General features: G+C 40.7%; 1 protein-coding gene across 1 annotated transcript; it reads left to right on the forward strand.

Annotated features, from left to right (window-relative positions):
* The first annotated feature begins 761 nt into the window (after window positions 1-761).
* LOC134191243 (uncharacterized) lies at window positions 762-8,396 on the forward strand. The gene is made up of 4 exons (XM_062659843.1): window positions 762-801; window positions 865-978; window positions 1,154-2,167; window positions 2,233-8,396. The coding sequence occupies exons 2-4, from the start codon at window positions 888-890 to the stop codon at window positions 8,238-8,240; spliced, it is 7,113 nt and encodes a 2,370-aa protein (XP_062515827.1). The 5' UTR covers window positions 762-801; window positions 865-887; the 3' UTR covers window positions 8,241-8,396.
* Window positions 8,397-14,294: the final 5,898 nt, after the last annotated feature.

Consider the following 14,294-nt stretch of genomic DNA (forward strand, 5'->3'; position numbering starts at 1 on the left):
AAAAGAACCTGGACAATTCTCACAATCCATTGTTGGAGAGCTTTAGCTCACCCATCACCTCAGTCTAGAGATAAGATGTGTGGGTGTCTGTACATGTATATCCTGTGCATGCAGTCTGTGCATGTATCCTGTTCATGGGTGTAAAACGCGCATACGTGAGTTGCACATGATGCCTACTGATTAGTTGGGAGGTCAATGAAAATGATGATGCAATGACTTTTGTAAAAGATCTGCAAACACCATGCAGCTCTGAACATGCAGTATGCTCCAACATTAACTCAAGCACACCACAGGCAAACGTTTTCATTCAAGTCAAGTTTATAATTCTTGTGGACGGTTGTGTTTGATACGCGTGGCTGTAACAAAACTGCTGTGTTGTTAATTATAAATATGACGTAAATATAGGTATCATGCGTGGGTTAGGAGAACAATGGAGTCACACATGTCACGCATTACAACCCCATTTCTGCGCTAGACGCACTGTTTTTGCGCTGATTTCTGCAATATGCACTGCTTTGTGTGCAAAGTATAATTTCTTGCAGTTTTTGATAGAATAACTATTGCTTTGTCTCAACACAGGCTCATGCACATGGCACATGTATGCTTTTGTTAATTGTCACGTGCACGTGTGTGGTTGTCCTCCACGTGCTTAAATCATCTTCTGTTCACATGTTGAGTTGTGTCTGATTGGTTGATGAAGTCTAATCACATCAAATGTCTCTTATATCTTTGTTCACCACCTTTTACTAGAACATTCTGCCCTCAGCTCTGCTGGTGTGTCGTGTCGTGAGATATTGCAAGGTAATATTTCAAAGTGAACGTTGGTCAAGCAAGCATTCACCTACTGTATCTATTTTGCTGCAGAACAGCAGAATTAACGGTGAAATATGAAAGTGCAAATCTGTTTTTTTCTGCTGAGCGTTCTATTGGGCTCAAATGCATTGCCAAGACTGCAACGAGACCTTGAATCTGCAAGAGGTAACTAAATAGAGATCTTAGTGGAAAGCATGCATGTGCATGCATGAGTGTGCAGTTGCATCACATTAGTCAAGAGGAAGCTGAAGTGTAAAATTGTAATTAAATTATTCATTACATGTAGATTACATATTTCAATGATGTGCTCAAATCTAATTATTGTATCTGTACATTGTAGCTTCAGAGCTTCCAAAGCCAGAAGTTCAATTAATCCCACAAGCACAGGAACTTTCAGTTGGAGATTTAGCAGTGATAAAATGTACAACTCCTGCTGGTCTACCTGGACTAAAACGATTTTCTTGGTTTGGACCAAACGACCAGATTCTGAGATCTTCCTATCCTGACCTTATAGCTAAGGGTGACACTTTGATGATTCTTGCTGTATCACTTAAGGATGCAGGGCGATACACTTGCAGAGTTAAAAGTTCTTTAGGGAAATTTTCAGCTGTTGCAACAATAGCTGTGTCTTCACCTCCCCCCTGTGAGGTTGCTCTGCCTCATATAGTCAAAAAGCCAGAAAACGTGACTGTTTATCTCAATGCAAGTGGACTGATTGAGGCTGCTCTCTGTACAAACTATTCCTTGTTGTTGAAGCCAAGCAATTTGCAGAAGGTTGCAAAGCATGCTGCCACTCACTACAGACTACGTCCACATCTTGCTGAACATCTCAATGCAATTCAAGTCTTGGATACTCTAAACATTATCAATGCAACTGCTTTGTTTGACAGCAAGATTTTAAGAAGTTTGTCTGAACTGCAGCAAGTAGTCAACAATTCTGACCTTTTAACGTTAGATTTCAACATCAATGTTGACTTGCTAGTCAATGCTTCAGATCTTCCCTTGCAGTCAGCAATCAATCGTTCTGCAGCTGTTGCTAATGCTGTCAAAGTATTGAATGGCAGTCATAATCTTGGAGTCTTCTTGCCTGCACCTGCTACTTGTCCACAATATCAAGAGGTGTTTAATAACACCATCTACTTGCCATGTGAAACAAAACCAGACCCCGAAACAGTAGTTAACGTTACCTTTTATCATAATGGTCTTCCTGTTGACAAAAGCGACCGACGATTCCAGTTCCATCGAGGTGGACTACTAGTACGAAATGTTTCCCCAACCCTTGCTGGAAACTACACGTGTGTCGCAGTCAAACGTTGTGCAAGCAGCTCGGTTTCCAGTTTTGTTAATGTGACTGGTAAGTTGGATATTGATCTCCTAATTATTTGATTTTTCATCTTATGTGATCTGTATCTTACTTAGCACTTTTGCCTTCTTCTGCTCCTGCTGTTGTCTCTGATCGTTACTTTACTGAGTCCGTGTTATATGATGAATATCCAGCTCTTCGGTTATCAAACATTTCTTCTGAAAACCTCACGTTTTCCAACTTCAGTTCACCATATTTGGAGCTGAACAACTTGTTACCAATCAATCTAACATTTGTCAATGTCAGCATTGGTCGCATTCGTATTGCCAACAGCTCCCAACTGTCAAACGTTTCTTTTGTGAACAGCACAATTGGTCTACTGGAGCTGGTCAATTCTAGTGCAGCACAATTCTCTGTTGTCTCTGCCAATATCAGCTCTGGCTTGCTCTTGAATGTTTCACTCACAAATACCCTGTATCTCAATACAACATTTGTCAATTATAGCATGATCAATTATACTTCTATCAATCACACTTCAGTTAATGTTACTCAACTACACGGTGCACTAATCAACCTGACATTTGTCAACTACACTGGAATCAATGTTACACAAGTCAATCTGACACATCTGAATGTGTCCTATGTGAATTCTACCTTCTACAACTATTCCATTGCAGAGTCTCGTTTGTCAAATGTCAGTCACATCAATGTGACAAGCTACCTATACAATCTAACCAATGTCACGTCAATCAATGCTTCCAGCATCAATGTGACAAACCTCAACTTCACAGCTTACAATCTGACTCTCATCAATGGGACTGAATATAATGTCTCGTATGTCAATTCGAGTGCCTACCTGTACCTTGCAATCAATGCAACTCAGAATATGACCAGCCACACAAACTTTACCTTTGTCAATGTCAGCTGGATCAACGTGACTTCTCTAAATCACACATCAATCAACGTGACACAACTGAACATCACAACAGAGAACTTGTATCTGCTAAACTACACTGCAGTCAATGTGACATTTGTCAACCTGACATCTCTGAATGTGTCCATTGTGAATTCCACATTCCATAATTACACTATCACAGAAGCTCAGCTGAAGAATGTTAGTTATATCAACACTACCACTTACCTGTATAATCTAACTAATGTCACATCAATCAATGCTTCGAGCATCAATGTGACGAACCTCAACTTCACAGCTTACAATCTGACTCTCATCAATGGAACTGAATACAATGTCTCGTATGTCAATTCGAGTGCCTACCTGTACCTTGCAATCAATGCAACTCAGAATATGACCAGTCACACAAACTTTACCTTTGTCAATGTCAGCTGGATCAACGTGACTTCTCTAAATCACACATCAATCAACGTGACACAACTGAACATCACAACAGAGAACTTGTATCTGCTAAACTACACTGCAGTCAATGTGACATTTGTCAACCTGACATCTCTGAATGTGTCCATTGTGAATTCCACATTCCATAATTACACTATCACAGAAGCTCAGCTGAAGAATGTTAGTTATATCAACACTACCACTTACCTGTATAATCTAACTAATGTCACATCCATCAATGCTTCCAGCATCAATGTGACGAACCTCAACTTCACAGCTTACAATCTGACTCTCATCAATGGAACTGAATACAATGTCTCGTATGTCAATTCGAGTGCCTACCTGTACCTTGCAATCAATGCAACTCAGAATATGACCAGTCACACAAACTTTACCTTTGTCAATGTCAGCTGGATTAATGTCACTTCTCTAAATCACACATCAATCAATGTAACACTACTGAACATCACAACAGAGAACTTGTATCTGCTAAACTACACTGCAGTCAACGTCATTCAAGTCAACTTGACATCTCTAAATATCTCCATTGTGAACTCGACCTTGTACAACTATTCTATCGCAGAAGCTCAGCTGAAGAATGTTAGTTATATCAACACTACCACTTACCTGTATAATCTAACTAATGTCACATCCATCAATGCTTCCAGCATCAATGTGACGAACCTCAACTTCACAGCTTACAATCTGACTCTCATCAATGGAACTGAATACAATGTCTCGTATGTCAATTCGAGTGCCTACCTGTACCTTGCAATCAATGCAACTCAGAATATGACCAGTCACACAAACTTTACCTTTGTCAATGTCAGTTGGATCAACGTGACTTCTCTAAATCACACATCAATCAACGTGACACAACTGAACATCACAACAGAGAACTTGTATCTGCTAAACTACACTGCAGTCAACGTGACATTTGTCAACCTGACATCTCTGAATGTGTCCATTGTGAATTCCACATTCCATAATTACACTATCACAGAAGCTCAGCTGAAGAATGTTAGTTATATCAACACTACCACTTACCTGTATAATCTAACTAATGTCACATCCATCAATGCTTCCAGCATCAATGTGACAAACCTCAACTTCACAGCTTACAATCTGACTCTCATCAATGGAACTGAATACAATGTCTCGTATGTCAATTCGAGTGCCTACCTGTACCTTGCAATCAATGCAACTCAGAATATGACCAGTCACACAAACTTTACCTTTGTCAATGTCAGCTGGATCAACGTGACTTCTCTAAATCACACATCAATCAACGTGACACAACTGAACATCACAACAGAGAACTTGTATCTGCTAAACTACACTGCAGTCAATGTGACATTTGTCAACCTGACATCTCTGAATGTGTCCATTGTGAATTCCACATTCCATAATTACACTATCACAGAAGCTCAGCTGAAGAATGTTAGTTATATCAACACTACCACTTACCTGTATAATCTAACTAATGTCACATCAATCAATGCTTCCAGCATCAATGTGACGAACCTCAACTTCACAGCTTACAATCTGACTCTCATCAATGGAACTGAATACAATGTCTCGTATGTCAATTCGAGTGCCTACCTATACCTTGCAATCAATGCAACTCAGAATATGACCAGTCACACAAACTTTACCTTTGTCAATGTCAGCTGGATCAACGTGACTTCTCTAAATCACACATCAATCAACGTGACACAACTGAACATCACAACAGAGAACTTGTATCTGCTAAACTACACTGCAGTCAATGTGACATTTGTCAACCTGACATCTCTGAATGTGTCCATTGTGAATTCCACATTCCATAATTACACTATCACAGAAGCTCAGCTGAAGAATGTTAGTTATATCAACACTACCACTTACCTGTATAATCTAACTAATGTCACATCAATCAATGCTTCCAGCATCAATGTGACGAACCTCAACTTCACAGCTTACAATCTGACTCTCATCAATGGAACTGAATACAATGTCTCGTATGTCAATTCGAGTGCCTACCTATACCTTGCAATCAATGCAACTCAGAATATGACCAGTCACACAAACTTTACCTTTGTCAATGTCAGCTGGATCAACGTGACTTCTCTAAATCACACATCAATCAACGTGACACAACTGAACATCACAACAGAGAACTTGTATCTGCTAAACTACACTGCAGTCAATGTGACATTTGTCAACCTGACATCTCTGAATGTGTCCATTGTGAATTCCACATTCCATAATTACACTATCACAGAAGCTCAGCTGAAGAATGTTAGTTATATCAACACTACCACTTACCTGTATAATCTAACTAATGTCACATCAATCAATGCTTCCAGCATCAATGTGACGAACCTCAACTTCACAGCTTACAATCTGACTCTCATCAATGGAACTGAATACAATGTCTCGTATGTCAATTCGAGTGCCTACCTATACCTTGCAATCAATGCAACTCAGAATATGACCAGTCACACAAACTTTACCTTTGTCAATGTCAGCTGGATCAACGTGACTTCTCTAAATCACACATCAATCAACGTGACACAACTGAACATCACAACAGAGAACTTGTATCTGCTAAACTACACTGCAGTCAATGTGACATTTGTCAACCTGACATCTCTGAATGTGTCCATTGTGAATTCCACATTCCATAATTACACTATCACAGAAGCTCAGCTGAAGAATGTTAGTTATATCAACACTACCACTTACCTGTATAATCTAACTAATGTCACATCCATCAATGCTTCCAGCATCAATGTGACAAACCTCAACTTCACAGCTTACAATCTGACTCTCATCAATGGAACTGAATACAATGTCTCGTATGTCAATTCGAGTGCCTACCTGTACCTTGCAATCAATGCAACTCAGAATATGACCAGTCACACAAACTTTACCTTTGTCAATGTCAGCTGGATCAACGTGACTTCTCTAAATCACACATCAATCAACGTGACACAACTGAACATCACAACAGAGAACTTGTATCTGCTAAACTACACTGCAGTCAATGTGACATTTGTCAACCTGACATCTCTGAATGTGTCCATTGTGAATTCCACATTCCATAATTACACTATCACAGAAGCTCAGCTGAAGAATGTTAGTTATATCAACACTACCACTTACCTGTATAATCTAACTAATGTCACATCCATCAATGCTTCCAGCATCAATGTGACGAACCTCAACTTCACAGCTTACAATCTGACTCTCATCAATGGAACTGAATACAATGTCTCGTATGTCAATTCGAGTGCCTACCTGTACCTTGCAATCAATGCAACTCAGAATATGACCAGTCACACAAACTTTACCTTTGTCAATGTCAGCTGGATTAATGTCACTTCTCTAAATCACACATCAATCAATGTAACACTACTGAACATCACAACAGAGAACTTGTATCTGCTAAACTACACTGCAGTCAACGTCATTCAAGTCAACTTGACATCTCTAAATATCTCCATTGTGAACTCGACCTTGTACAACTATTCTATCGCAGAAGCTCAGCTGAAGAATGTTAGTCACATCAACGTAACTCGTTTCCTTTACAACCTGACTAATGTGGTAGTCATTAACTCCTCATTGTACAATGATTCCAGCTTGTTGTTCACTGCTATCAATGTGAGTGTGGTGAACTGTTCACGTTATAATGTGTCTTTCCTCAACTCATCCTTTGTCAACTATACTGTCAAACATGCATTCTTTCTTAACGTGAGCTACATCAACGTGACATCAATTGGTTACAACTCTACAAATGTCTCCTCAGTTAATGAGACAAGCATCAATGTAACACATCTCAACTACACTGCTATCAATGGGACGTTCTTCAATGGAACGTTGCAAAATGTCTCGTATGTCAATTCAAGTTTGATTGGTGTGCTGTTTGCTAACCTCAATCTTTCCACCACAAATTACACTAACTTGACAATGATTAACGTCACTTTGTTCAACATTTCATCATTTAACCATACATCAGTAAACGTGTCAACCGAGAATGTGACAATGATAGATGTTATCCATGACAACTACACTGGCTTGAATGTGACTCATCGTAATCTTACAGCATTGAATGTGACATACAACAGCTCTTCCCTCGGAAATGTCACATTATATAATTTGACGTCATCTTTCCTCGTATTCAACAACTCTCTTTACAGCAATGTTTCATTCATCAATGCTAGTTTAGTTGCCTCTCAGCTAGTCAGCGGTTCAAGCTTCAATCTGTCTTTTGTCAATTCTAGCTTGTATCACGTTTTGCTTACAAATCACAGTGCTGAACTTCTGCTGTTCTCAAGGTCTGTGGCAAAGAACCTGACATTGGAAAAGTTTAAACTACACAAGTCTTTGCTATACAACTCCACTATCATCTCGGCATCATTTATTGAGTCACTCTCACAAGAGTTGGTGGTTAGAAACGCAATATTTTGCCGTTCTTTATTGAACAGTTCTACTGTTCTGCTCCGTGACATGGAAGACACTGTATTAGCTACTTCAACGTTCTCTAATGACACCAAGATCAAGTATTTTGTTAATCCCGACAGGGGATACAGAAGGATGAACGAGCTAAAGATTCTTCGTCGCCTGGAAGACCTCTCACTTTTGCAACAGTGTCCACGCTCAGAAGTGTTTCAATCATTAAATGCTTCAGTGTTGGTAGCTGAAAAACCCAGCTTGGAAGAGGTGGTACGTGGCACACCCTGGTTGTCAGAGCCAGTACTTGGCAGACTCGTACAAAACTGTTACTAATCGTAGATGAACAGATGAGCATATTAGTATAGAAACTGTTGCATGTGAAGCTAGTTTGTGTTACTGTCAGAAAGGCTGCAATTAGTAGCAGGTATTGTTGATTTTTGTTAGTAATGCTTAGGCTTTTCTTGAAGAATGTCATGATATGCAAGAGCACATGCATTAAAGCGCCACTGACCAGTTTATGCGCATGCACCACAGGTTGACGCTGATCCTTTGCGCTGCTTGTGTCCTGTAGCGTTTGAGTCTGTATTGTTAAGCATGTTTTCTTGCCGAGAAACGTGAATTCGATCTGTGACAAAGAAGAGTCAAGATAGTTGACACCGCGCAGTACCTAGATTGTGGGGTAGAAGACTTAGATTAGAATAAATCGTGAGTCTGCATGTGAGCAGCTCTTTTGTGTGAAGTACATTGAGCTGTATGTACATGTTAGAACATGCTATTCCATTGCATCCTATGTCTTGGCAATTTTTAATTAATTAAACACAGCTGCAGGCCCTAGAATGCTATTCTGGATGCACCTTCATGACGATACATTAGATCTACAAATTAAAAACTTTAGCCTACTGCACTCAATTTCCTCACACAGTAAAGCAAATCTGGTTTCAAACCTGTGTACAAAGTAACCACGTGATCATTGATATCTAATAGTCTCGTTTGTTTAGCGTGTACCGTCGTATAGACTGCGCCATTGTTTGCTAGGTTCAATGCCCTAGCCACTGTCCACGCCTCGTCAGAGATGGCGAAAGGTTGTGTTTGTTTGTTAATATCAAATTAAAGTATGTTACAACCCATTTGTCTTTCTAGTGGAAAGTTGATATGGCAAATCGGGTGCACACTCCGAGAGTCGTTGTCATTAAATTGTAGGCGAAGGTGTGTTGTTGATTAAGTATTAGGCATGTCTGTTTTTGATGAATACAGATTTCCAGTTGTGCGTGTGTGTGTGTGTGTGTGTGTGTGTGTGTGTGTGTGTGTGTGTGTGTGTGTGTGTGTGTGTGTGTGTGTGTGTGTGTGGCGTCTGTAGCTCAATTGGTTAGAGAGTGCATTTGGAAAATAGAAACACCTGGGACCTTTGAATCACAGGTTCAAGTATGAAATGTGCACAGGAGGCGTGACGTTTTGGGTATTTAAACATAATTCCCTTAGGCAAGGAACTCACACGCAATTGCCTCTCTCGACTCAGCAGTATAAACGAGTACATGGTCATTGACTGGGGTGACAAGATCCCTGGCTTGGCAGTAACATTCTGCAGCAAACAGGTACATCAGAGCTGTATATAGAGAGCCGTATATACGATTCTCGGGTAATATACGGCTCTGAGGTACGTGTAGGCCTTGGTGTTTAGTTCCAGAGATGCACCATAGCCAGTGCCCCTGGATGACTCTGATCAAGCTCCAGGTGGATTGTAGCGCTGGCCCTAAGCCTCTACGTAACACCTGGAGTCTCTGTCTTTAGAGGCAGGGAGAGCTGTCTTTGCAACTGACCTTAAGTAAGGTTGATGTCGAATGACATGAACCTGCCGTTTAGTGCACAGTTCTTGTAAATGAACATCTTAGGGTGGTCTTGTGGCCGAGTTTTACCTTGATTCGGTGAGCGTCATGCTTCCACTACACTCTTGGCTTTGTCGAACCTTGTGCAAGAAATTTAGATAAGTTGAAATCTCTATGAGATGAGCTGAATAGGAAGGAGACAGAGTTGCAATAGCAGGTGAAAGCTGTTAGGAATTGCATGGTTTAGATGTTCAGTGAGTAGAGGATGATAAACCATCACAACGTGCACGTTTGATATTGATGTCAGCATCTTCGACTCAAGCTCATTCTCCAGTAAAGAGATTGGCATGTGAAACCACATTTTAGTGATTGAAGCCATGAATCCCAGACATCACGTGGTAGTTAAGCCATGTCTATAATTGCCATTGGCAACGTGATTGGTCACGCCAAGATTCTGGCATCGGCAACAAACCCAGCCACTGTGTCCAGACGTTCTTCTCACTCCTCCCCTCCCGCACAAATGTTTAGCCACGTGAGACTACACATTGAGGTAGTACCATCCTTTGAGTACCTTGGAAGTTCTGTCTCCAACAGTTACACCTTGGACGTTATGATTTCAGCATGGATCAGCAAAGCATCTCAGTCATATGACAAGGCAAACGGCATCAGAGTTTGCTTTACACTGCAGCTTTGATGGTTGTGGTTTCACTGCTGGAAACCATGACAGCCTTGAAAACTACCAGAGGCAGAAGCATGGTCATTTCCTGACTAGCCAATGTCAGTACTGCCACTAAACATTTCACCAGCAAGATCTCCACAACCGCGAGCGTTTCTGCCATCAGAGAACCTCCACACCTTTAACATAGCTTATGGTGACCTTGAATTGCATTGTTTCTCATTGGAATGAATGCAGCAAAAATGGAATGGAAAGTGTGTGTGTGTGTGTGTGTGTGTGTGTGTGTGTGTGTGTGTGTGTGTGTGTGTGTGTGTGTGTGTGTGTGTGTGTGTGTGTGCGTGCGTGCGTGCATGCGTGCGTGCGTGCGTGCGTGCGTACGTGCGTGCGTGTGTGCATGTGTGTGTGTGTGTGTGGACCTTGCAGGGTTGCAAGTTCAAGCCACAGTGATGGCAATCTATGGCATAATTTCCTTAAGCAAGAAACACACAATTGCTTCTCTCGACTCAGGAGTATAAATGAGTACCTGTAACCTGCCATCTGCTGTGATGTAACATCAGCCACTGGGGTCCAGGCGAGACTGTGGGTGCTCACACCACAGTTGGCTTCACACACCGATGCTCCTGTGAATACCTGGTCCGGGCCCGGCTCCAGGAGATTGCTAGCACAGGCCCAGAGTTTCTTTTGAGTAGTGCACAGGAGCCCAGCTGTAAGGGTGGGGTGTGACCAAGAAATTGGCGGCTCCTAATGTTTGCGGGTTTTTTGCAGTGTGTGTTAAACCTACATTACGTAAGATTTAAGTATTGATGAATTGTGTTGATGTATATTTATTTGCAATAAGTTTGGTTTTAGTGATACAATGATCTTTAAGAGTAACTGCAACACAAAAATCAAAAATTGCAGGTCAAAGTTGCTTCTGGTTCTTCAAGTTTTGGTAATGGGCATGGCGTAGTGTACACGTCACAGAGGGGAGACTCCATGATAGTGTGTATTGGAAACAAAGGAATCTGTGGCAAAAGAATGGTTCAGCGTTGCATGGCTGCAGGACACACCAATTTGCATAATACGCAAGCGTGTTTTGATTTCCGAAGATCCCCAAGTCAAGAAAAGAGTGGGAATCGCAAATAAAGGAGGACAAGAGCTAGATGTTTGTGTCGTCCGGGCAACTACTAATGAGTACGACACGTCCTACTGAGTGGACAGGAGTCTGCAGTAGCCACTTTAAGTCTGATTGCGTTGAGGTACAGCCAGGTTTATTCAAGAACTTAGTCTGTGTTGTAGAAGAGCAAAAAAATTGAGGTCACCATTTCCATCTACCTGCCTCCACACTGCAAGATTGTGGCACGTACTCTGAAATCTTTGCAAAAGAAAAGGAGAGCTGCATTTGATAAATGGGAAAAATGTGGCTAAGAAGAATCTTGTGCAGAACTAACACTACTGTAAATGGCTAGGAGAGGTCAGACTCTTGATGAATAGACTTGCATTAGGTGCTCGACCATCATGTGTAGTGTATGCAGTTGTATGCATTACAGTATTGTATCAGGGTTGCAGGTGGTCATCAGTTTTGGAGCCAAATATGGGTGTTGCTGCCCAGTACCTGGAGCCACAGCCCTTGGACACGCAGAGGCTTGCTGCACACTAGGGTCACAACTGGCATACTGCATACACATGCTGCTATGGTACCCTCAGCTGTCATCTTCCGTGTAGCCTTGTATAGATAGATCATTGATAGCATAATTCTCGTACTGGCAGGACCCAGAGTCCATGCATGGCATTGACAAAGACTGGACTCCAGCACAGGGACACATTACATTTTTAGTTTTACTGGAGCCTTCTGGAGCCAAAGGATCCATGTCTGGAGCCAACTTTGGCTCCATTGCCCTGGTAACAACACCCCTGATTGTACAGTGAGGTCAAACCTTGTGTCAATGTGAATTTAACACACGAACGTCAACTCATTTTTGTTCTCTTGCTCACAGCACTAGCTAATTTTGCATGAACTTACCAGTATGGTACACTGTGCCATTATTGTCTCTAGTATTCGACATTATTATTGCATCATTATTTGAGACAACCTCAAATACGTTTTGACAACAAAGCACTACACCTGTGATGGTTGTTTACTTACCCGGATGTGCATCGATTACGTTTGCTACTTCTACTTCTACTTGATCCTCTTCCTTGTTTGCCTCCAAGGCAGCAGACAATCTCAAAGCTTCAGAGACACTGTCGCTGACTTGTGGCTTGGCTGAGCTCGAACCTGTATGGTCTAATGGCTCCCAGCAGATCTTTGTCATCCTGCGATTCATGCGATGACAGAACGGTATCATCACTTAGAAATCTCCAGAGGGCTTCAGAAGAATAACTGTCGCTGTTGTCACATCACCTCTATCATAGTAGCATTGCCTTGGATATGAAGATGTAGTCATTTTTACAGGTTGATGACTATACAGATGCACACGCGTCTTCCCTCTCAGGCTCTGTGACGTGTACACTACACCACGCCCATTACCGGAACTTGAAGAACCGGAAGCAACTTTGTCCTGCTATTTCTCAGTGAAGACTAACTTAACTCTAAAACTATTTTTTTCTGTGTGTATGCAACTAGAACTATCGATTTCCTACATAAAAGAACTTTTGATTTTTACATTGCAGTTACCCTTTAATGTAAAATGTTTAGACTAAGTTAGAAAGCGTAGGTTAATGGAAGTTACTGGAGACATTGCCTTGATTGGTCAATTGGGGCTGAATAAGTAGGATTGCTTGTTAAATGTTATGAAGTTTCCTAGTGCTGACATGTTTGCTAAAGAACAATACATGTAACTGACGCTGAAACATGACATATTAGATGGAATGTAGAAAGCTTGAACTTATTACTGTACAATGATTAACAATGTTTTGTTAGCGAAGGAAGGATTGTGCAGTTTTGTCTTAGAACAGATGTAATTGTGACAGATTAGCTTGAAAAAACTCTTAACTAGTACGTAAGGCAGTCCTGTTATTGCAAGCATGAAACACGTAATTTCTAGCTACACATAATGATATCATACTAGTGAAGATCTTGAAAAATTATATTTTATTGTAGGTACTTTATTGCTTTACGTGTCTTATATGTTTGTAGACGGGGTGTAAGCCATTTCTGAAATTTGAGAGCTAACTATCTCTCTTTCGGCTTTCTTTATCATGCCTGTAAAATGTAGGTTAGATGCAGACTATGTTAACTGACACCGTTTGCACATAAATAATTTATATTGTTGTGAAGCAGAACATCTTTGCAGGGCTTGAGTATGATGTCAAAACTTGAGTGACAGCCTTAACTGTATGTACATGGTTGTTTTCATTATAAGAAGCAGCATGAACTAGAAGCAACAAGTGTTTATGTGAATAGAATTAAGACCTTTGTTGTCTCTTGTGTTGCTGGCTTATATGTGTGAATCATTAACTGTAGAAATCAGTATCTTTCACAGGTTCAAACATGTTGGAGGAAGCAGTGGACAGTTGTTATAAATAGGAGTATAGTGGGTGGAATTGCATCTGACATGTTTAGATAAGGAATTAATCATTTGGAACAGTAGTTCTTTTGTTGCAAATGATGCAAATGTTTCTGGTAGGTGGTGTAACATTACATAAGAGGAGTGACTAATTAGTAACTTACCACTTGATTACAATTTAGATTACTAGCTTTGGTAGAACATTTTAGTTATTTGAAAGTGACTCGTATCTTTGATATTAAAAGTTTAGGAAGCTTGTTTACAACATATATTAATTGGTATGGGAGACTTGTTGGAGCCTGGGATGTCAAACGCTGCTTTTTAATTATTAACATTGACGTCACAAGTGAAAGTATTAATTGGGAGATAAGATTGACTTCTAATGATGATTATGTTTGGG

The sequence above is a fragment of the Corticium candelabrum genome, chromosome 15, assembly GCF_963422355.1.
Source record: "Corticium candelabrum chromosome 15, ooCorCand1.1, whole genome shotgun sequence".
Taxonomy (NCBI): domain Eukaryota; kingdom Metazoa; phylum Porifera; class Homoscleromorpha; order Homosclerophorida; family Plakinidae; genus Corticium; species Corticium candelabrum.

Coding starts and splice junctions, on each gene's coding strand:
- LOC134191243 (XM_062659843.1), top strand. CDS start 888: ATGAAAGTGCAAATCTGTTTTTTTCTGCTGAGCGTTCTATTGGGCTCA. Junction 979..1,153: donor AGACCTTGAATCTGCAAGAG/GTAACTAAATAG, acceptor TGTACATTGTAG/CTTCAGAGCTTCCAAAGCCA. Junction 2,168..2,232: donor CAGTTTTGTTAATGTGACTG/GTAAGTTGGATA, acceptor TATCTTACTTAG/CACTTTTGCCTTCTTCTGCT.